This window comes from Littorina saxatilis, linkage group LG13 (genome assembly GCF_037325665.1).
Source record: "Littorina saxatilis isolate snail1 linkage group LG13, US_GU_Lsax_2.0, whole genome shotgun sequence".
Taxonomy (NCBI): Eukaryota; Metazoa; Mollusca; class Gastropoda; order Littorinimorpha; family Littorinidae; genus Littorina; species Littorina saxatilis.
In genome coordinates, this window is record NC_090257.1 from 5,368,686 (window position 1) to 5,393,685 (window position 25,000).

Consider the following 25,000-nt stretch of genomic DNA (forward strand, 5'->3'; position numbering starts at 1 on the left):
GGCCTGCACCTGCGCTCCTTCTTTGTTATCTGTAACTGCAATGAATGATTTTGCGTCAGTTTACTCGATAAAACTCTCCAGCAGATTACACGTGCAAAACCAACTTCACGCGCACACGTGTTTCCTCTTTTCCTGGCAGTAAAGAAGGGAATGGGCTTTGAGCTGTAAAATCATAATCACCCTTTCGTCACGAGCGCCGTAAATGAATGTGTAGCTGCTTGCCAATAGTGACGTTTGAAAGTTGGCAGCCGGTAATGTTTTCCATTCCCTACGTAAGAGGTTCGAATTTCCGCACAAAAATTGGAGCAATGCAAACTACAACATAAGCTTCAAATCAGATCTGTTTTCTCTGTTATAAAAAAGTTAAGGATGGGCATTGCATTGCAGTTTCTTATGTTAGGCCTAAAAAAAAAAATAGGTGTGGTTACGGTAACCCGACCTACCCTATTTTTAGGGGCCGACTCTTTAACTTTTTATTACATTTGTCAAAAAAACAAAAACAAAAAAAAACGAGTGGAGAAAACGCAATGAAAGCGACAGAGCTCGAGTCGCACACTTATTTCCCTGTCGAGTAGGTTTAATTTGTACACATTAGAAAAAAAAGTAAAAAAAAAAAAAAGTGATTGCCTACCTTCCTACCCTATTTTTTTTGGGCTATGTTACCGTAACCACACCTATTTTTTGGGGGGGCCTTAGTAGTTCATGCGCACGTCAACACTGAAAACAATGAGAGCTCATGTGTGGCTGCTTGAATATATTAGCATGTTGTTGATGAACTGGGGTCCTTATATCCGTGTCCATGTGTCAGACTGATACACAGTGGAGCCCACCCCCTCCCCCTTTAAGACCCCCCATTTAAGACTTCCCCCATTTAAGACTTCCCCCATTTAAGACTTCCCCCATTTAAGACTTCCCCCATTTAAGACTTCCCCCATTTAAGACTTCCCCCATTTAAGACTTCCCCCATTTAAGACTTCCCCCTTTTTAAGACCTTAATTTTTCAGATGTTCTGTTCATAAGGCCAACAACAACAAAATGTGTGGTTACGGTAACATAGCCCCCCCCAAAAAATAGGGTAGGAAGGTAGGCAATCACTTTTTTTTTTAAAACTTTTTTTTTCTAATGTGTACAAATTAAACCTACTTGACAGGGAAATAAGTGTGCGACTCGAGCGCTTTCGCTTTCATTGCGTTTTCTGCACTCGTTTTCTTGTTTTTGTGTGTTTTTTGTTTGACAAATGTAATAAAAAGTTATAGGGTCGGCCCCTAAAAATAGGGTAGGTCGGGTTACCGTAACCACACCTATTTTTTTTTTAGGCCTAACCTCTGTACATTTACCTCCATTCAAACACCTTTTTCAGACCTTATTTTCTCAGATTTTTAAAGGTCGTAAAAGGGAGGTTCCACTGCAGTTAAATTCCCCGTATATGTATCCGAGGCTGAGCAAACTATCACCAACTCATGTCCCTAATAGGAACATTCTCTGTGAGGACGTATAAAGGATCCCCTAGTTAGTTAGGCCAAAAAGAAAAATATGTCTGTTTCTGGTAACCCGACCGACCCTATTTTTAAGCGCCGACCCTAACGTTTTTTTTTCGCTTTTTGCACCCCCGCCCCCCCCCCCCCCCCCAAAAAAAAAATATATGAAGTCAAGTATACTTTATTTAGTTTCAATTAATCTAGGTCAAAAACATGTGCTAAATAATTGCAAGTAAACTAAGGAAGCGTTTAAAAAAAAAAGTAAAAAGACGTTAACACAACGTATTACAGAAAGAAAAAGGTTTAAAAAAAAATATATATAAAAAACACACACCGATCGACCCTATTTTTTCGGCGATGTTACCGGAAACAGACATATTTGTCTTTTTGGCCTTAGTTGAGGCTGAGCAAGTTCCGTTTGCCAACCTTTTCTTGTTCGAGGGTAAAGATGTGGATACTATGAACTCCATATTTGCACTTTCTAACTGTTTTTGCCAAACTAACACTTTGTACGTTGTACTACCTATATGGTCTGAACACTGAGCTGTAGGGTAGCGGTTATAAATATACAACAACAAGGCCATGCGCAATTGTGGAATCATTAAGTATTACGTGAACACAGCGTCCTTCAAGAGGCACACGCCTCTGATGGATGAAAGAACTTCATATATACCAGGGGCGGATCAGTTGCTTTGTAAGGGGGGGGGCACTTTGAATCGAAAGTGAATGTGATGGGCGCGAAGCGCCCGAATTTGCTAGGGGGGTCCGGGGGCATGCCCCCCCGGAAAAAAAATTTGCCCAAAGAAGCAAAATGGTGCCATCTGGTGCCATTTGAACTTAGAAATGGTCATAAAATCAGCATGGAAAAATCTTTTTTTTTTCTTCTTCTTTTTTTTTAAATTTTTTTTTCGGGGGGGGGGGCACGTGCCCCCTGTGCCCCCCCCCTCGTCCGCCCCTGTATACAATGGTCCTCCTCAGGACTAGATTACCTTGCGATACGTCCCCCACAAAGGGACTTTGCTCTGTAAATCTCGGTCCCCCTTGAGGAGGGTCTGATGCTCCCAATAGGCTGTCTGTGAAGGGATACTTATTTCTCTCTCTATCTCTGCTAAGAGATTTTAACAAATCTCGGAAGAAAGTCTCTGCTGACTTTCAATTGTTTCTTTCACAATTTCTGATGTTTTATAATATGGTCACCGTGAAAGTTGCATCGCCTTTAAAGCGATCCAATTGAATAAAGCAGAAAACTTCTTCTTTACCAAGTCCTGTGTTGAACAGCAGTGAAAAGTTGACCGCTTTTCCTGTTTAACCTTTTCAAAATTAGATCTAACTTGTTCGCGTATCCATTTCTGGATCTGCAGGCTGGTACAGAGTTACCTCCCTTTAGGCTTTTTCAAATTTCCCTTGTTTTAACCTAATTTCTTGGTTAAAACTTGTCTAAATTTCTAAATTCTTTCTTAGTAATTATCAATTCTACACTTTGGCCTTAAATCAAAGTGTTTCCCTTCACAGATCTCCTCTTGGGGTTGTCAGATGAGGGTAGTCTCCCATGCCAACAGAAGCTACCATTCAGAGAATGGTTTGCTTCTTAGTTGGATACCATGGGTTGACAACTCTCGCCATCAGTACCACCTGACCACTGATGAGACACAATAGTGTCGAAACACGTGTCTGGTCTAGGTACAAATACAATGGTCCTCCTCAGGACTAGATTACCTTGCGATACGTCCCCCACAAAGGGACTTTGCTCTGTAAATCTCGGTCCCCCTTGAGGAGGGTCTGATGCTCCCAATAGGCTGTCTGTGAAGGGATACTTATTTCTCTCTCTATCTCTGCTAAGAGATTTTAACAAATCTCGGAAGAAAGTCTCTGCTGACTTTCAATTGTTTCTTTCACAATTTCTGATGTTTTATATATATATCGAAAGCATTCGTTTCGGCCATGTTTAAATTTGCATTCTTTGCTAAAAAAAAAAAGAAAGAAAAAAAAAAGAAGAAATAATGAAGCAAAAAACAAACATTCCGAATACCATCTTTGACGAAACTTGACTTTGAAATGTTATTTTTGCCAGTTTCTGCTTCTTCTTCTGCGTTCACATGGTGCATCTCCAGCCTACCGTATGACCGCCCCCCCCCCACCCCCGCCCTCCCGCCATGAATATATCCAGACACCGTTTTCGGGGGATGGGAGCTGGGTTTTTCCCTATTTCTCTAACCCAACGAACTCTGACATGGATTTGTACTTGGACGTGTGTTTACGAGTACACACGAAGGGGGATAAGACACTGGCAAGCCTTCCCATAAGTTGACCTGGGAAATAGGACAAATCAGGTGCGGCCGGGATTCGCACCCCAAACCTTTCACGCGGAAGACCGGCGTCTTCACCACTGGGCCAAATTACGCCCGTCTAGCTTCCCGTTCCATAACTATCAGAAAAAAAGGTAACGTCTATCAGTTTTAAGCCTCGATGGTTGCCATAATGTGTGTCAGCTACAAAGCAAAATAAATTGTTTCAGATATATGTATTTGCTGTTCAGGCTCTGTGGTAATTGTCCCTGCGTTCGTTTCAATCGGCAGTCAGCGAAATTACAAAATTTACTTCAAATCGGTGAAAACATTGCTGTCATTTCGACTGAATTGCAGATTTTTTCAACGGTGGTGGGGTGGGGTGGAGGGGGGGGGGGGGGTGAGGGCGGGGGGAGATGACGCCAATGACTACATAAACGTCCCAAAACTGGCCGACACAGGAAGAAACAAAATCCCAGCATGCAACATCCCCGTTCTGCACGTTTTTGTCTTCGGGGAGGCCAAGTGGATTTTTCTTAGGGGCAGATCTACTTAAAGGGAATATATCTAACAAACAAACTGTCTCAAATCGCCCCAAAAGCTATACAATTCAGATTGGGGGTTGTGATTATGTGACCACACACCAGGAATACCTTGAAATAAACGTCTGAGCGCCGAGTTACTCAAATTGGAAACGGCTGTGTTTTGAGTAAGAATCCCAGACTGCCATTCTCATTGTGACGCACTTTGCGCGACTCCTAGTTTTCGTCCTACCATTCGACCCTGTTTTTAGCAAATTATTGCAGGTGTTTCTAAATGACAGTACAGCGAATGTCCCTTGAACTTTTTTAGGTCCAAATCATCAGAACATTTTTCAAAATGGCGGCTTCGGTATACTATCTTTAAAGCTTGATATTTATTGGGCGATGTCGACTTCAGGAAGCTCGCTGCACGAATCTTTGGAACTGAATTGTCGGTAAAAAATACTTCGCGAAACTTCTGCATAACCCAACCACCTCCCCGCAGCTCTAAAATGAAAAGCTGTTCAAGTGCCTGCTATAGAGCTTGGATTTCACTTTTGACGCATATTTTGCTAGCATGAGCAATCAAAACAGAATTTTGTTTTTTTGTTTGTTTGTTTGCTTAACGCCCAGCCGACCACGAAGGGCCATATCAGGGCGGTGCTGCTTTGACATATAACGTGCGCCACACACAAGACAGAAGTCGCAGCACAGGCTTCATGTCTCATCCAGTCACATTATTCTGACACCGGACCAACCAGTCCTAGCACTAACCCCATAATGCCAGACGCCAGGCGGAGCAGCCACTAGATTGGCAATTTTAAAGTCTTAGGTATGACCCGGCCGGGGTTCGAACCCACGACCTCCCGATCACGGGGCGGACGCCTTACCACTAGGCCAACCGTGCCGGTATCAAATCAGAATCAAGTCTAAGCAAAATAGCAACTTAAAGTAAACATTACATAGACAAATTATTTACAATACAGATAAACACTTCGACAAGAAGAACTAATCATTGTTTCTTTAGATAACGTTTAGATTGGCAATAATTATACTCTCCGCTATCCCAAGTTATTTATTTTTGTATTGATTTATCTTATTGTTTTGTTATTTATCTCTGTACTTGTTATTTATTTATTTATTTATTTATTTATTCCCATGGCATTTTGGATCATTTGCTTCCTCTTTCTCATACTAATGAATTAAGTTTAGTTTGTTGATGTAAATTTCTCTTCAAATTCAAACACTGTTGACGTTTATAAGGCCAAAAAAAAATAGGTCTGTTTACGGTAACCCGACCGACCCTATTTTTTTCGCGCGACCCTAGCCTTTTTTTTGGGCATTTGGGAAAAAAAAAAAAAAAAAAAAAAAATCTTGTTTTTTTTTGCAAAATAACGTAAAAATATGGTTTTTTGGGGAAAAAAAAAATTAAAAAAAAATCCCGACCTACCGACCCTATTTTTTGGGCCTATGTTACCGTAAACAGACCTTTTTTTTTTTTGGCCTAAGCTTGGCTTGTTGTGCTCCCTTGATTCAATAGATTGTATGCACCATTGTTATTTGTAATTCTTTGAATAAAATTATCTAAACCATAGCACTTCTTCCTCTTCTTCGTGTATGGGCTTAGACTCCCACGTTCACTCATGTTTTTAGCACGAGTGGATTCTTACGTGTATGACCGTTTTTACTCCGCCATTCAGGCAGCATACGCCGATTTCGGGGGAAAAGCACTTATAAGAAGCTTCTACTAAACCACTTCTACTGCTTCGACTATTTACACTGCAAGGATGCATACAATTATATTCAACACTCGTTTTTGTTCCGACCTGGATAACCCCAACAGTATTTCTAAGAGGCTTTAACGTCAAATGTCAATAAGAAGCGACCATTTCAGTTTGGTTGTTGTCCGGGGGTCCTGCAGCCAATCCACAAAACAACAAGTCGCGTAAGGCGAAAATACAATATTTAGTCAAGTAGCTGTGGAACTCACAGAATGAAAGTGAACGCAATGTAATTTTTCAGCAAGACCGTATACTCGTAGCATCGTCAGTCCACCGCTCATGGCAAAGGCAGTGAAATTGACAAGAAGAGCGGGGTAGTAGTTGCGCTAAGAAGGATAGCACGCTTTTCTGTACCTCTCTTTGTTTTAACTTTCTGAGCGTGTTTTTAATCCAAACATATCATATCTATATGTTTTTGGAATCAGGAACCGACAAGGAATAAGATGAAAGTGTTTTTAAATTGATTTGGACAATTTAATTTTGATAATAATTTTTATATATTTAATTTTCAGAGCTTGTTTTTAATCCGAATATAACATATTTATATGTTTTTGGAATCAGCAAATGATGGAGAATAAGATGAACGTAAATTTGGATCGTTTGATAAACTTTTATTTTTTTTTACAATTTTCAGATTTTTAATGACCAAAGTCATTAATTAATTTTTAAGCCACCAAGCTGAAATGCAATACCGAACCCCGGGCTTCGTCGAAGATTACTTGACCAAAATTTCAACCAATTTGGTTGAAAAATGAGGGCGTGACAGTGCCGCCTCAACTTTCACGAAAAGCCGGATATGACGTCATCAAAGACATTTATCAAAAAAATGAAAAAAATGTTCGGGGATTTCATACCCAGGAACTCTCATGTCAAATTTCATAAAGATCGGTCCAGTAGTTTAGTCTGAATCGCTCTACACACACACACACACGCACGCACACACACACGCACGCACACACGCACATACACCACGACCCTCGTTTCGATTCCCCCTCGATGTTAAAATATTTAGTCAAAACTTGACTAAATATAAAAAGTAAAAGTTAAATTTTTCTCGCATCTTTCATGGTCGGCCGTGAGCTAACTTCGGCACATCAATACATGTGAATTACTTGTATTTCCTAGTCATAAAAGCATTTAATACTGCCAAAAACGTCATCTGCGGAAGTAAAAATTAATGAACACGTCATCCGACCTCCAATAAGCTGTTTGCGTGCGTGCGTACGATAAAGAACCCAAGTTCACAGCGAAAGTCTCAGGGCTTGGAAACATGAATACACGCATGCAGGAAAAAAACAAATTGTGGGTAGCGCCGTATGCTATATGGCAGCTCGCTTTCCCCAGGGAGAAAGCAGCCCGAATTTCCATGAGGGTAACCTCACAGGACTATATAAAATCTTATCCCCCTTATCCCCCTTAAGCTCTTTCTGATCACATGCACTATCATTCTAAATTACACGACCATAAGTGCTGTTGCTGCGGTCATTTTTTCGCAGCAGGAGGTCATTTTGCGTTGACACCAGGGCTAAAAGTAAATGTCCAAAAAATGAGGCACAAAAGCAGTAACGTCTTTTGGGAATATAATTTGATCCCATTTTGGGGTCTATATCCCAATAATGGGAATGGTCGAGGTTAACAAAAGCTCATATCTTTTCTTATTTATTAATTCAAATCTTATCTACAAAATCTTAATCTTAGTTTACAAGTTAAAAAATTGTGTCGGGAGAGGGTTGGGGAGGACGTCCCGGAATAAAACCTTAAGAGTATAAGCACAAGTGTTTATCACGAATTTCTTTACTCTTGCATTGCCTTGCCCTGCCTTGTTTATCGAGAATTACTTTACACTTGCATTGTTTTGCCCTGCCTTGTTTATCGATAATTTCTTTCCACTTGCATTGCCTCGCCTTGTCTTTTTAATCACGAAGATCTTTACCCTTGCATGGTCTTGTTTATCAAGAATTCTGTAACGTTCAGACGTGGTGGAGAGGTGGAGGAAGGTAGTCAAGGAGATTTAAACATCGGGGGGTGTTGGTGGGGGTTTGGGGAGGGGGGGGGGAGAGGTGGGGCGGTAAAGGAAAAATGAAGACGGATGTGGATGATATACATGTTAATCTGCTGGATGTTTTCGTGTCTCTGTCAAATCCTGCTGTATGCCATTGAAGTTGTGTTTCTCTGAAGTCGGGAGACCAGACTTTTGCTTGAAGCATTGTTGTGTCAAAAACAGTTTTTCTTTGTCAGGTATTACCCTCATTCTTAAAACACGAAATATATGTAAAAAAATTATCTTCCGAATGCTTTACACTGGAGAGTAAAGAATATGAGCCTTTGAACGAAGGGCTGGCTAGACTGCGTAAACCGTACAAGATAAAGACAACGTCACTGTGGAGTAAAATAACCATATCCGCACACTCACACACACACACACACACGCACACACACACACACACACACACACACACACGCACGCGCGCGCGCGCACTCTTGGATTAGTTTGAATGAAAGACCCAAACAAATAAAGAACAAACATTTTTTGGCCAAGTTGGACCAGGACAGAAAAGAAGGGAACAGAAGGAAAGAGAACAAAACTGAATGACGCAGAATAGAAGAAAATTAAAGAGAAGAGGAACGAAAGCAAAAGAACAGAACAGAACAGAATAGAACATTACAGAACAAAGCAGTAAGAAACAGAACAAAATTGAACAATGACAATGTTGAACCAGAACAGAAGAGAATAGATCAATACAAAAGAACAAATAAAAGAACAAGAAAATGTAGAACCCACCTATCTCACTTCAGTCACAAATTATTTGCTAAGTTGGAACAGAACACAACAGAACACAACAGAACACAACTGAACAGAACACATAAGAACAGAACACAACAGAACATAACAGAACAGAAATTGTTGGCTGAGTGCACTCTACTCACCCGGTTTTAGCGAAGTTGGAACAGAACACAACAGAACATAACAGAACAGAACATAACAGAAATTGTTGGCTGAGTGCACTCTACTCACCCGGTTTTAGCGAAGTTGGACCAGAAGCGCATGATTCTTTTGCTGAGCTGTTTTTCCTTCTCGCTGTACCCCCTATCCGCGTCGAGCGGCATGCCGAAGACGTAGTGAATCTCGTCCCCGTGCAAAGTGCCCATCCACTCCGGCCAGGGGCTGATGGAGGATCGGTGGTCAAACCAGTACTGGTACACACGCTGTCCGCTCTCGGCGTACCGATCCGAGAGCTCGTTGACCTCGCAGACAAAATGGTAGTCCCCGACGGCGAGGGCTATGTGGTCTCTGCACGAGGCTTGGTCTTTGGGCTTTTCCCAGTCCGTGTACTGGAAGATGATGGCCTCCTTGCCGAACTTGTTGAGGCGCTCGGGGTGCCGTGGGTGGTAGAAGAAGAGGTTCTCCATCAGCAGCTCCATGTTCTCGGCGCTGATGAGGCTCTCCGTGTGCAGGTTGAAGTTGTCGGCGTTCTCGTAGACCAGGAACCACGTGCCCTCCTGCGCGTTGCTGCCAAGCAGCAGCGGGGTCTTCTTGAAGCGGCCGCTGCGTAGGTACTCGTCCGGCGTTTCCGTCAGGAAGAAGCCGTCCACCACGGGCACGAAGGGGAACTGCACGATGCCCTGCACCACGCTGTAGTCGTTGACCACGAAGAGCTCCGGACCTACCTGCCGCAGACACTCCACGATGTCCGTATCGGACTGGTCCAGGTTGCAGTCGAGCACCCCAGCCAGTCGTCGGGACCGCTGTCGGCCCTCGTCCGCGGAGTACGAAGCCCAGTTGATTTGAGGCGCACCGGACTGCAGGATAGCGCGGCTGAAGAGGCCGCGGCTCAGCGACGACAGGAGGTGCAACCCCACGCTGACCGCCCCGGCGCTCTCGCCGAAGATGGTGACGTTGTGGACTGAACCTCCGAAGTAGCCGATGTTGCGCTGCACCCACTCCAGGGCCAGGCGCTGGTCCATTAGCCCCGCGTTGCCTCGCGCCTCGGGCGTGTTTAGGTTGAGGAAGCCCAGCGAGCCCACACGGTAGTTGCAGGAGACGACGATGATGTCGTTCTCGGCCGCCAGATACCTGCCGTCGTAGATGGCAAGCGTGGATGTCCCGCTGTAGAAGCCGCCCCCGTAGATCCACACCAAGACTGCCTTGTGGTGGTACGGGGGGTTAGTCCTTGGTACCCACACGTTTAGGTACAAACAGTCCTCCGAAATCTTGGTGTTGGGGTTCCACAACGTGGCCCCAGAGAAGTTGCTGTACACCAAGTCCATGCCTTGCATGCAGCTGGCGGGAGGCTGGGTGGCGTTGAACACCCCCTCCCACCGGTCGATCTGTTCCGGGTGCTTGAACCTCAGGTCGCCCAAGGGAGGTTTGGCGAAGGGGATGCCCCAGAACACGTCCACCTTCTTGTCGTTGGCGAAGACGGTTTTGCCCTGCACTCGCCCTTTGTCCGTGTCGATGATGGGCCCGTAGGCCTGCACAGCTGCCGGCAATTCCTGCAGGACTGCTAACAGGTGCACGAGCACCACTGTGAGAAGCCAGTCCATCTCCATGTTGATGATGATGAATTTCTCTTGGTCAGTCTAGCTCCTGGCGAAGACGTGTGAGTGGGTGTGAAGCAAATGTGTTGAAGCAAGGGGTACAGCTTAAGCAAAACGGTGCCTAGATGTGTACTTTAGTAGGTTTAGCTGGTACAATTGCACTCTTGAAGTGGGGAAAATGGGATGAAAACTACTTTCTTTGTAAAACTATCTGATGCAATATTATTCAGCAAAAGCAGTTTGGGATTATTATCACAAACTGTGAGTAAATCAGCCCTTCATTAAAAAAAACTGAAACTATATTCGATGTTTTTGAAGGAAACAAAACTAAAAGTGGTATAGTATCCACGGTTTTTTTTCTTTGAGAATATGGCAACCAAACCAACAATTTGCAGATTTAAAGATAAGTTCTATAGCAGCACCCAACACTTCGAAATGCACTATCTACCCAAACTTTGTTCATCAGTTTCTCGACTTGTCTTATTTCCAGTCCGAAATTTAGTCGTCCACCTCGCAGAACTCATCTGCTTACCTGGCTGGTGAAATTTGTAAGAAACAATCCTTTGTGATTTACTTAGTGGGAGAAGGAATGTTTCGATGTTTTGTACCAAGTATTTTTTTCAGATACTTTTAATGAAGTTCTTGTCCTAATTTAGCAGTTTATCTCCAACTTTATGTTGTTACTAACAGGATGACAATTGAGGACATACGTTTACGCGTGCACCTTCGTTCTTCTTCACTTTAAAAGGACCCCACAGAAACAGACACAAAGTGTGTTCCTTAATCACGGTGTTCTGAAGCCGCTAACTCCCTTGTGAGAGAGGATCCAAAATGTGAACTCCAACGTTTAGCAACAGAAGAGTTTTCTCACAGTCGTAGAGCTCGAATAACGAGGAATCTGCTGCGAGGTTGTTCCACTAGCCGACGATTCCGAGCCCTCAAATACGCCTTTGCTTCATCTGTGATGACGCTGGGCATAATTCACAAACCTGCAACACACAGAACGGCGGTAATATCATTAGCATTTAAAACAAGTGTAATACAATTGGAATAGCATTTGATCACAAGTATAATAACACTCGAACGGCTTTTGGTCGTTAATGTTTGACAAATGTGACACAATCGAATAAAGGCACACATTAAAAGAGAATGAAATTAAAAAGGTAAGACACAAAAACTTTTTGAACTTGAATGGCGGTGTGAAACGTGAAGAAATTAACGAGGTCTTGGATGAGGATGAATGACTGGTTGTAGCTGCTGTCATGTCTGGCATTCCTGTCAGAGCCACTTTTATTCTCCATTTCGTTTGCTGTAAACTTCAGTAAAAGGAGTGTCTACTTAAACATTCACAATTGGTTTTCTGGAGTCTCTTATGTGAGATAAACTTTATCTGCAAAGAGCTTTTAAGGCTTGATAAAAAAAACCCATAAAAACAAATAAAAACTCTTAACTATATCACGCCTTACAAAAAACGGTGAATATATCTCGGATACTATAAATTGTGACGCTTTCATGGTCCAAAAACTGCCAATTTTTGGTCTTCACTCTAAATCTTTAGAAATGTCTTGATGGCATCATTTTCAAATGGCTGAAAGAGTTTGAACGATTTGCGACACTGATCTGAGACCAGCACCACACATAAATATGTGTTGGCCTTTGATTTTACATTCTTAAATCTCCTTTCAAAGAAGAATTGTCGGCGTTCTGGTCTTTAAATGCCGCAGTGCAGGAAGCTTTCTTTCATTGCCGCCTTTGATACCAGGAATTACATTTCAATCCATTCAATTAGCTCCTGCAGACAACAAGTGTTCCCCCTGGCATGTCATTTGCATAAGACTGCGCCAAGCTATTTGGATGTGGAGTTCTGCTGGTTTTGTATTTGCTGGACTCCGCCACTCAAACGGAAAAGCAGGACAGAAAGAAGAAGAGGACAACATTTGCGTTTTGAAAGAGTCTTTATTCCTTTCTTCTGGTGTAGGTGTTTGTTTTTCATCGTTTAAGTTTCTATTTACTGCATGTTGTGCGGAACAAATTATTTCGTTCTTATCAGAAGAAAAAAAAAACCACACAAAAAAGAAAACCCCAGCAACAATCCAACCAACCAAGCAACCAAAGCAAAACCTGCAAAAGCCTAGTACCCATTCAATCGTGTAATCTAGCATGTGCCCAAAATATTCGATGGTCCGTATAAGATGGTCCATTACAAAGATTCTTTTAAAACTGTTTCTCAAAAGAAAAAGGTTTCAGTTAAAATGAAGGTACGTTCATGCATTGCTAGATTCCCGCGGATGGCTCGCATTTTGAGTGTGTGTATCACCAAACATTTTCTGTTGAATCAAACACTTCCCACCCGAGAATGCGAGAATATTTTTCCAAGCTCGCATACAAAGTATTCTTGAATACGCTTTTACCATATCGGAGTCTGCTTGTATCATGAAACCCATTTTTAGCTTACATAAATATGGAATTGATTTAGTACTTCTAAAAAATACAACTCTGTCGGCATCTGATTATAGATATCTCGAAACTCTCCCTTTAAGAGAAAAGACTATCTTTAAACACAGGAGTTTTGCAGCATAAAATAATAACAAGTCAGGACCCAGCTGTCCTCTTGGGACATTTCTCCATAAATCATTCTTGTCATATCAATACACTTGTCATAAATATCCCAAGAATTGATCTATTCAAAGCCAGTCAGTTATATTCTGGATGTCTAATTTGGAATTCTTTGCCCACTTTGTGGAGGGAACATGTGAGCATTAACTCTAACAAGAATAAACTTGCCACGCAAGCACCTTTAAAACAAATGACAAATGCTTTTGTGAATTTGTAGTGCTCTTTATTTCTTCTAATTAGCTACGTTCGTTTCTCTGTAAATGTATGGTTTTTCATTGTTGCATGTACTCATTTTCGTTCCTCAATATTAATTTTATTGGTTATTTGTAAATTCAGTTCAAGTTACAAAATGTGTATCCATAGTTTTGGTTCTCAATCCAGAACCATCAGAAATTGCAGGTTAATCTTTTTTTTTCTCTTTCCCTCTCTCCCTCCGATCGTTGTCTCTACTTACTCTTTTCTATCTCTCGTTTATCACTCTCTCTCTCTCTCTCTAACACACACACACACACACACACACACACACACACGCGCGCGCGCACGCGCACGAGCACACACACACACACACACAAACACACACACACACCCCGACACACACAGGCAGAGGACTACAGCAAAAAGAAAAGAAACAAGTAGGTTGAAAAAACCCCACTAAACTGCTTGACGACCATTCTGCCTCCTTCGCTGGAGAAGTGGAAAAGAACTGTCACCAATACCCTTCATTACCGGCCACAGTTCCCACCCATTAATCTTGACTGCCTTTTACTGCGAGTTACCTCCCGCAGCCGCCTTTTCAATCAGGCTTCAATTCACTGGGCCGCCATTTTGCATTCAAGGCTATGCGCGCGCCGATCACACCGCCATTCAAACTTAAGTGAGTGCGAATTGAACATCCGCGGAGGAGAAAGAGTCCCATTCTGTATTTATCCTTACTCAAGAAGAGGCGAAATCAGGGAGCGTGTGAGGAGGGAACATAATAGAAGGAACGACAGATACAAATGCAGAAGGAACGAGAGAAAGACAGAAAGAAAGACAGAAAGAAAGACAGAAAGAAAGACAGAAAGACAGAAAGAAAGACAGAAAGAGAGACAGAAAGAAAGACAGAAAGAAAGAAAGAAAGAAAGACAGAAAGAAAGACAGAAAGAAAGACAGAAAGAAAGAAAGAAAGACAGAAAGAAAGACAGAAAGAAAGACAGAAAGAAAGACAGAAAGACAGAAAGAAAGACAGAAAGAAAGAAAGAAAGACAGAAAGACAGAAAGACAGAAAGACAGACAGAAAGACAGAAAGACAGAAAGAAAGACAGAAAGAAAGACAGAAAGACAGAAAGACAGAAAGACAGAAAGAAAGAAAGACAGACAGAAAGACAGAAAGAAAGACAGAAAGACAGAAAGACAGAAAGAAAGAAAGACAGACAGAAAGACAGAAAGAAAGACAGAAAGACAGAAAGAAAGACAGAAAGAAAGACAGAAAGAAAGACAGAAAGAAAGACAGAAAGACAGAAAGAAAGAAAGACAGACAGAAAGACAGAAAGAAAGACAGAAAGACAGAAAGAAAGACAGAAAGAAAGACAGAAAGAAAGACAGAAAGAAAGACAGAAAGACAGAAAGAAAGAAAGAAAGACAGAAAGAAAGACAGAAAGAAAGACAGAAAGACAGACAGAAAGAAAGAAAGACAGACAGAAAGACAGAAAGACAGAAAAAAAGACAGAAAGACAGAAAGACAGAAAGACAGAAAGACAGAAAGAAAGACAGAAAGACAGAAAGACAGAAAGAAAGACAGAAAGACAGAAAGAAAGACAGAAAGACAGAAAGACAGAAAGAAAGACAGAAAGACAGAAAGAAAGACAGAAAGACAGAAAGAAAGACAGAAAGAAAGACAGAAAGAAAGACAGAAAGACAGAAAGACAGAAAGACAGAAAGAAAGACAGAAAGACAGAAAGAAAGACAGAAAGAAAGACAGACAGACAGACAGAAAGACAGAAAGACAGAAAGAAAGACAGAAAGACAGAAAGAAAGACAGAAAGAAAGACAGAAAGAAAGACAGAAAGACAGACAGAAAGAAAGACAGAAAGACAGACAGAAAGAAAGACAGAAAGAAAGACAGAAAGAAAGACAGAAAGACAGAGAGAAAGACAGAAAGAAAGACAGAAAGAAAGACAGAAAGAAAGACAGAAAGAAAGAAAGAAAGAAAGACAGAAAGAAAGACAGAAAGAAAGACAGAAAGAAAGAAAGAAAGACAGAAAGAAAGAAAGAAAGAAAGACAGAAAGAAAGACAGAAAGAAAGACAGAAAGAAAGACAGAAAGAAAGACAGAAAGAAAGACAGAAAGAAAGACAGAAAGAAAGACAGAAAGAAAGACAGAAAGAAAGACAGAAAGAAAGACAAAAAGAAAGACAGAAAGAAAGACAGAAAGAAAGACAGAAAGAAAGACAGAAAGAAAGACAGAAAGAAAGACAGAGAGAAAGACAGAAAGAAAGACAGAAAGAAAGACAGAAAGAAAGACAGAAAGAAAGACAGAAAGAAAGACAGAAAGAAAGACAGAAAGAAAGACAGAAAGAAAGAAAGACAGAAAGAAAGACAGAGAGAAAGACAGAAAGAAAGACAGAAAGAAAGACAGAAAGAAAGAAAGAAAGAAAGAAAGAAAGAAAGAAAGAAAGACAGAAAGAAAGAAAGAAAGACAGAAAGAAAGACAGAAAGAAAGAAAGAAAGACAGAAAGAAAGAAAGACAGAAAGACAGAAAGACAGAAAGAAAGAAAGAAAGACAGAAAGAAAGAAAGAAAGACAGAAAGAAAGACAGAAAGAAAGACAGAAAGAAAGACAGAAAGAAAGACAGAAAGAAAGACAGAAAGAAAGACAGAAAGAAAGACAGAAAGAAAGACAGAAAGAAAGACAGAAAGAAAGACAGAAAGAAAGACAGAGAGAAAGACAGAAAGAAAGACAGAAAGAAAGACAGAAAGAAAGACAGAAAGACAGAAAGAAAGACAGAAAGAAAGACAGAAAGAAAGACAGAAAGAAAGACAGAAAGACAGAAAGAAAGACAGAAAGAAAGACAGAAAGAAAGACAGAAAGAAAGACAGAAAGAAAGACAGAAAGAAAGACAGAAAGAAAGACAGAAAGAAAGACAGAAAGAAAGACAGAAAGAAAGACAGAAAGAAAGACAGAAAAAAAGAACGAAAGAAAGACAGAAAGAAAGACAGAGAGAAAGACAGAAAGAAAGACAGAAAGAAAGACAGAAAGAAAGAAAGAAAGACAGAAAGAAAGACAGACAGAAAGACAGAAAGAAAGACAGAGAGAAAGACAGAAAGAAAGACAGAAAGAAAGACAGAAAGAAAGAAAGAAAGAAAGAAAGAAAGACAGAAAGAAAGACAGAAAGAAAGAAAGAAAGACAGAAAGAAAGAAAGAAAGAAAGACAGAAAGAAAGACAGAAAGAAAGACAGAAAGAAAGACAGAAAGAAAGACAGAAAGAAAGACAGAAAGAAAGACAGAAAGAAAGACAAAAAGAAAGACAGAAAGAAAGACAGAAAGAAAGAAAGAAAGACAGAAAGAAAGAAAGAAAGAAAGACAGAAAGAAAGACAGAAAGAAAGACAGAAAGAAAGACAGAAAGAAAGACAGAAAGAAAGACAGAAAGAAAGACAGAAAGAAAGACAGAAAGAAAGACAAAAAGAAAAAAAGAAAAAAAGAAAAAAAAAGAAAAGATGAAGATAGAATGACAAAAAAGAAGAAAAGAACAATAAAAGAAAAACAGGAAAAAATGAAAAAGCACAGAAATTTTAAATGAAAGGAAGAAGAAAGAGAAAGACTCGAAACATTATTAAAAAAGGAGAGAGAGATAAAATATAACGGGATTGCCTCGTGACAAACGATTTGTGCCATTTTATGCTTCACGTGCGGCATCATTCTCTCATCTTTTCGTGCAGAAGTAAATTTTATTTACATGAGTGATTATTTAACAAACAGGCCCTAAAGGTAGTTTAATGTCCTAAGAACTCGAGGACTGGTGTTTTATTTTATCTTGTTGAATATCTTGTCGCAGATTCGTCTTTTATGTCCCCAGATAATATCCCCATTCCACACAACCGTTCTAAGTCCCGTTCCCGTACCGACCAAGGAACGGTGCCGACACGGGAGGGATCGGGAGGGAACCGCATTGGAACTTAAATGATCGTTAACGGAACTGCTTCGAACGGTAGGGTCGGTAGGGACGGTTGAGTTTGGGATGCATGTTCAAAATTTTAGCCGTTCCCCTCCCGATCAAAATGAACGGTAATGGAACCTTAACCCATCGGTAACGGAACGCTTGGATCGTTAAAGGAACTTAAAACAACGGTAATGCAACGGTAGCGCTCTCACACACTGAGTTGTCATACCCACATTCCGTTTTAGGTCCCGTTCCCGTACCGACCAAGGACGGCTGCCACTATGGTCAGACGCTGCTCAAAGATGCCAAAAGCGGCCGTTTGCGCACCGTTCCATTGTTGTGGCAGCCGTCCTTGGTCGGTACGGGAACGGGACCTAGAACGGTTGTGTGGAATGGGGGTATTAGCCAGTGATGTTCCAATTATTGTGGTAATGCACGGAACCCCTGGGACGATAAAGACATTCATGTTATTTTCACAAGAGCAATAGAATATTAAACACCTCTCTTTCTGTTAGCTCACGTTCATAATACATTTAACGTCTGCAACCCAATCGCGTCGTAATGGGCAGAATATACCTGTGCAGTTTCAGCGGCACAGACGACGCACTGCATATTATTTATGCCGCGATAGGGATTATGACGAGTACTTGGCCTGTTTTCCTTTCATGCAACGTTTAGCGGGCTGGGATAATCTGCAGTGCGTCGTCGGTTCTGCTGAAGTTACATATGTGAGCGGAGCCCCTAACTGGTTTCAGGCGTTTTTCTCATGAATGCAAGCGAACCCTACTTTACAAATGCCGCTTGAAGGCTCCAATACAACAGGGAAGTGTTACGTGCAAAACATCAGAGGACAACATTCATGTTCATTTTTTCATGGAGACAATTTGTGATTGACAAGGTTATTATGGCTTTGAAAACCAAAACAGGTTTCTCAATTGCAATCAATTTGTGAAGCTTTATTTGTGGTGAATAGTTAGATTTGTTTTCTCGTAAGACCAGGAGAAGGAAGAAATCATGAAGACTTAAACTGAGACTGCAAAACCAAGATTTATTAATTTGGCAGAGGGATAGGAGTATTTGGAGAAATCATTATGGCACACACACACACACACACACACACACACACACACACACACTGACACACATACATACACACACACACGCACGCACGCACGTACGTACGTACACACATCAACTCTACTTTACACCCCCCCCCCCTATCTCTAACCTCTCCCTCACCTCCCACCCTCAAATAAAAAACCCAACTCAAACAAAGCCTTTAGTCACGATGTGCACTATCATTAGCTCATAAGCTGTGGGTGAAAGTATCATAGCACGCCAAACACACATTACTGAACACAAACAAATTACAGGCCGGACAAATGGCAAGACTCACTACCCTGCGAGAAGCACGATCTTATAAATCCCATTGTCGGTGATCCCAGGTTAACATCCGCTCTAGGTCACGACTTGTACGCTCACAGCACGCACGTGCAATTTTGTGGATTCACGTTAATGTCACGACGTGACCATGGTGACAGACTCTGCATTATCTGATGTCCAGTGTGGTTTTCTTTGCAATCTGCCTATTGTGTGGTTTGGTGTGCGGAGCAAGTATACTGCTTTCACATTTTCAAAAGCTTAAAGATTGATTTCACAGTCATATCACAATGTTAAAGACTGAACATAATTATTTGATGTTCTGTTTGGTAAGGCCCGGCGCTCACCCATGTAACTTCAGCAGGACAGCACACGCACTGCAGATTATTGAGGTGATTCTTTTTTTCTTCCCAGCCTACGTTGCTGTAGACTCGGAAAAGAAAACAGGCCGAGTACTCCCTATCGCAGCATGTAGTGTAGTGGCGAATGCGCAGATGTATTTTGTATTAAGCTTTGTAACCTTCTTGCCCATTATTTGGTTTGGTTGGCACGGTTGGCCTAGTGGTAAGGCGTCCACCCCGTGATCGGGAGGTCGTGGGTTCTCGAACCCCGGCCGGGTCATACCTAAGACTTTAAAATTGGCAATCTAGTGGCTGCTCCGCCTGGCGTCTAGCATTATGGGTTTAGTGCTAGGACTGGTTGGTCCGGTGTCAGAATAATGTGACTGGGTGAGACATGAAGCCTGTACTGCGACTTCTGCCTTGTGTGTGGCGCACGTTATATGTCAAAGCAGCACCGCCCTGATATGGCCCTTCGTGGTCGGCTGGGCGTTAAGCAAACAAACAAAATTTGGTTTGGGGTACGTGGAAAGTGTACGATATTGATGTTCAAAGGCGTTGTCTTTCTGTGAGACAAACTATTCATTTTCTGCTTTGCATACTGGAATCTTCGCTTTTGTTTGACGTCTTTTTCTTCAGTTCAGCGGCTTTGAGAAAGCCAACTACTATGGTGATGAAAAAAGCAAATTTGTGCAGACTCCTGCGTCGGAAATGTCTGCCGGCCGATTCTACGGGTTGAGAATCTCTCTCTCTCTCTCTCTCTCTCTCTCTCTCTCTCTCTCTCTCTCTCTCTCTCTCTCTCTCTCGCGCGCGCTCTCTCTCTAACACAAACACACACACACACACACACACACACACACACACACACACACACACACACACACACACACAATGTCCCCTGCACTAATCACCCACCGCACCCCACCCCACTCCACTCTCGCTCTCGCTCTCTCTCTCTCTCTCTCTCTCTCACTCTCTCTCTCTCTCTCTCTCTCTCTCTCTGTCTCTCTCTCTCTCTCTCTCTCTCACTCTCTCTCTCTCTCTCTCTCTCTCTCTGTCTCTCTCTCTCTCTCTCTCTCTCTCTCTCTCTCTCTCTCTCTCTCTCTCTCTCTCTCTCTCTCTCTGTCTCATCCCTCTCCCTTCCCTTCACTTCACCCTACCCAAGAAAAACACAAAATACACCTGCCGTACCCCTTGAAGACTACCCCCTATTACGCCCCGCGTCACAAAAAGAGCAGGAAAACAGAGATATCCTCTACGGGATAGCTGGCTATCTTTTGGCACCCCGTTACATTGGGGAAACCTCGTCGTTCATCACACCACAGCATCAAAGGCAAGGTGATAGCTGGCAGACCGACTGTGCTGCTTTAGTGTAAATAGTGTACTCAGTCGTTGGTGTTACCTGATGGTATGTGTGTGCATGTACGTATGTGTGTATTGAGGACTAGAGGAATACCCGCTTCGCCGGGTAGCCGGCTTCGCCGGGAAGAAGTACTTAGAGCCGTACGCCGGCTTTGCCGGGTCCGAACAATGGACCCACCAAGCTTAGGTCCCTCCCAGATTCGTGGAATGGGAACAGCACGAAAATGATTCAGTGGCCATAATGCCATTCCTGACCATATCGAGTCCCATCCTTGTCGACGAATGTAACCGTGTTAATCACCTTTGGAGGCGAACTCCACTCAAACAGGATTGAGCAATTTAGAGCTTATCTCTAAGCCCTTTTGAACTGTTATGGCTTCTCAAAGGAAGGCCAGTACATACAAATATCCAAAAGCCGCCAGACCACATCACAAACAGAACTGAACAATCCACAGGTGTTGCCCACATAGAGAGACACACACACACACACACACACACACACACACACACAAACACAGAGAAGCCGTATATATAGAGAGATAGATGACAGTGTATTTTTCGCGTGGCTATAAATTGATTCGACCTTTGCACTTTTACAGTGAGGATAATTTACGGGTCCAATTTACGTTCTGGACACTGCGGTGACCTTCTAAAAATAGTAACAGAACGCCGGGAATATCCGAAGATGCCCCCTCATACTATAGTGCACCATACGAAGGAAGGGAGGTAAACGCTGAAAACATGGAGAAGATAAGGAAGAGTTACTGGGAATGGTGAAATGAACAGAAAAAACAAAATCGGTTCAGCGCTGCGCGCTGAGAGCACGTGTTGAAATATCTCATCGATGATATTGTGTCCGGGGTGTAGCTGAATACGGTGTCCAAATTTGAAAAAGATCCACCGAGAACTTTGGCTTTGGTGTGTCGGTATGGGGGCCCGGGTAGCTGAGGTGGAACCAAAATCGGTTCAGCGCTGCGCGCTGAGAGCACGTGTTGAAATATCGACCAGGTTGTGTCCTGTCCCGGGTGTACCTGAATATGCCCACCAAATTTGAAGCAGATCCATCGAGAACTTTGGCCGTGCATCGCGAACAATCACACACACACACACACACACACACACACACACACACACACACACACACACACACACACACACACACACACACACACACACACACACACACACACACACACAGACACAAGTCGTATATGGGTGCGTCTCAGAAACTGAACCTTTTGTGTGTGCCATAATCAAATTAGCCCACAATTGAAACATACTGAATTTTAAATCATGATATTGGTATGTTTGAGAAGTAAAATGAATAAAGAAATAGTACAAACAAAACTGAGTATTTTGCATGATTATTATGAAGGTTGTTTTGCGAAAGAAATGATTGGATGCGTGAAAAATGGAGGTCTGATCTGTGACATGAACCATCAACTAGTTTTGCACCTCACTACAAGAATCGTTTAGAATGTCCAAGGACTGCTATTCTTGTTATGTGTGTTTGGTTTAAGTGTACTTGACAGTTGAAATGTTATTTTGTCCACAGAATTGTTTTTTTAAACGAAATTAATCGCTTGAAAGTTTGCCATCACTGTCGTAACATAGGTTTCCACACGCGTGCAACAGCAAGTCCTAAATTTGAACTTTAGAATTTGCATATTCATCTTCAACACGATCTTGACATGAAAGGGCATAGAAAATCGCTAAGCTAAATGTTATTTAAGTATTATTTTCTCAAAATTGCATCTGCAAACTAAGTTGAAAGTTGCGCAATATGACATGCTTCTTCAAAATTCAGTTACGATGGTGAACGGTTTTGCAAATAATGTTCAGAGTTTTGAAGAAAGATTAGAAATATTTTGCGCGTAGTGACTTAGAGGTGCGGGTGACTACGCATGCGCAGTTACAGAGAGAAATAGTTCAGCTTCCAGCAGCGAAGAAAGATTTCGAGAATGTTTCCGAAGTCTGTGATTTTGTTACGACAGTGATCAACACCCAAGGTTCTTGAGAAAAGGTGAGTTTATGCTGCTATGATATTCTATGAAGTGAAAAATTAGGCTAAACATTTGTTAATAATAGTTTTTCTTTCGATTTCACCTAGTCAAAACTTGACTAAATGTTTTAACATAGAGGGGGAATCGAAACGAGGGTCGTGGTGTATGTGTGTGTGTGTGTCTGTCTGTCTGTGCGTGTGTGTGTGTGTAGAGCGATTCAGACTAAACTACTGGACCGATCTGTATGAAATTTGACATGAGAGTTTCTGGGTATGATATACCCGGACGTTTTTTTCGTTTTTTCGACAAACACTTTTGATGACGTCATATCCGGCTTTTTGTAAAAGTTGAGGCGGCACTGTCACACCCTCATTTTTCAATTAAATTGATTGAACTTTTTGTAAAGCAATCTTCGACGAAGGCCGGACTTTGATATTGCATTTCAGCTTGGTGGCTTAAAAATTAATTAATGACTTTGGCCATTAAAAATCTGAAAATTGTAATAATTTTCTTTTTATATATAAAACGATCCAAATTTACGTTCATCTTATTTGACATCATTTCCTGATTCCAAAAACATATAAATATGTTATATTTGGATTAAAAACAAGCTCTGAAAATTAAAAATATAAAAATTATGATCAAAATTAAATTTCCGAAATCGATTTAAAGGAACGGTAAGTGTCAATGTTTTCTTTAATTGTAAAAGTTGTATGTTCAATGGAATGGTAAGTCTGAACAAAATAATTACTTTATTTTGTTTTTAGCCAGTGAATGTGGATGCATCAAAATCTTGATAGACATCAAACAAATTCATGTTAGTGAAACTAGTACACATATTGCATCAATCTTTGGTTGAAATCGCAGGTACTTGCATGTTTCAGGTGCAAGAGATTCGACCTGATGAACTGGTGGTAAAGTTCCTTCGAAGGAAACCGGAGGGGAACTACTATTGCTTTCCAGGGATCGATGATATTTCCTTTGTCCCTACATCTGATGCAACCATGATTCGTGACCCCACCTTCAATGCCAGGGGGCATTATTTCTTTTGAAATAAATTAATTAACTGCAAGTGGCAACTGTTCTATATGTAACCAATGCCTTTGGTTTATTGTCTTAACAATTGAATGAACCACTTTTGAACTTTTGCATTGTTCATGTCAAACCTTATAATACATGTCTGGTTGTTCGTTTCCGAGTTACGTCGGTGATGAACTTTTTATTAATGTTTCTCTTTTTTGGGGCAAAGTTTGCTTGATTTTGTCCAGCTTTTTTTCTTTCTGTTCCTGTTTTAGTGTTTGGCATTTTACCTAAGAAGAATCTGGTTGCAAAATTAGCTTCATTTAGTAAAGTTTGTTGGAAAAAGCATAACCGTTTCTTTGTTACAAAAGTGATGTTTCCATGTTACATCGGTGACCATTTTGCATTCTTTTGGGATAACTTTCTAACATTTTGTCTTAGAGCAACAAATCTTTGTATATATGCTATTGTGAAGGTTAAATGTCAATAAGACTGAATGAATGCCATGTATCAACATGTTCTGATCAGGATATCATTAATTAATTTTCATTTTTGTATTTAAATTTTGACGAATGCATGGAACTTTGAAAAAAACATTATTTTGTTGTTTGCATGTAGTCATTTCATATTGAACTCTATAATGGCTTGTGATTCAACAATAATAACTGAATAAAAGTCGTTTTCAGCCTTATAAATGCAGTTTTGTTGTCTTTTATTGTTTCCATGTTACACGGGTGATTTTGCACACATGGTCCAAATAATGCTCAATATATGGCAAACTAAAGGCAATGTTATATTTTTTTCTTGTTTAAACTGAAAAGGTACACCCTGAGAAGTGTGTAAATAGTATTATCAAAGTTTTCTGGGAAGATTTTACTTTTGGTGATAATGTCACAAACAGAGGACGAGATTCTGAGACGCACCCATATCTATATATATATACGACTAGTGTCTGTGTGTGTGTGTGTCTGTGTGTCTGTGTGTCTGTGTGTCTGTGCGCGATGCGCGGCCAAGGTTCTCGATGGATCTGTTTCAAATTTGGTGATCATATTCAGGTACACCCTGGACACAACCTGGTCGATGAGATATTTCAACACGTGCTCTCAGCGCGCAGCGCGGAACCGATTTTGGTTCCACCTCAGCTATTTTGGTTCCACCTCAGCTTACCCGGGCCCCCATACCGACACACCATAGCCGCTACACCACATCACAACGCCAAAGTTCTCGGTGGTTCTTTTTCAAATTTGGACACCGTATTCAGCTACACCCCGGACACAATATCATCGATGAGATATTTCAACACGTGCTCTCAGCGCGCAGCGCTAAACTCATGTTCGTTTTTGTGTTCATTTCACCATTATAAGTAACTCTTCCTTATCTTCTCCAGTGTTTGGCGTTTATCTCCCTTCCTTCGTGTGGCTTTCCCGTTCAGTTGTAAGTTACTATTTATTTTTAGAATGTCACTGCGCTGTCCAGAACGCTTCCCTTGCACCCGTAAGTTGTTCTTACTGTCAAAGTGAAAAGGTCGAATCAATTTAT

General features: G+C 41.4%; 1 protein-coding gene across 1 annotated transcript in view; it reads right to left on the reverse strand.

Moving 5' to 3' along the window:
* The window catches only part of LOC138945935 (acetylcholinesterase-like), a 69,686-nt gene that overhangs the window by 13,782 nt on the left and 30,904 nt on the right, over positions 1-25,000 (reverse strand). Inside the window, exon 2 of the mRNA XM_070317459.1 lies at positions 9,082-11,593. Within this exon, the coding sequence (XP_070173560.1) occupies positions 9,082-10,616 (1,535 nt within the window). The 5' untranslated portion in view covers positions 10,617-11,593. The remainder of the gene's footprint in view (positions 1-9,081; positions 11,594-25,000) is intronic.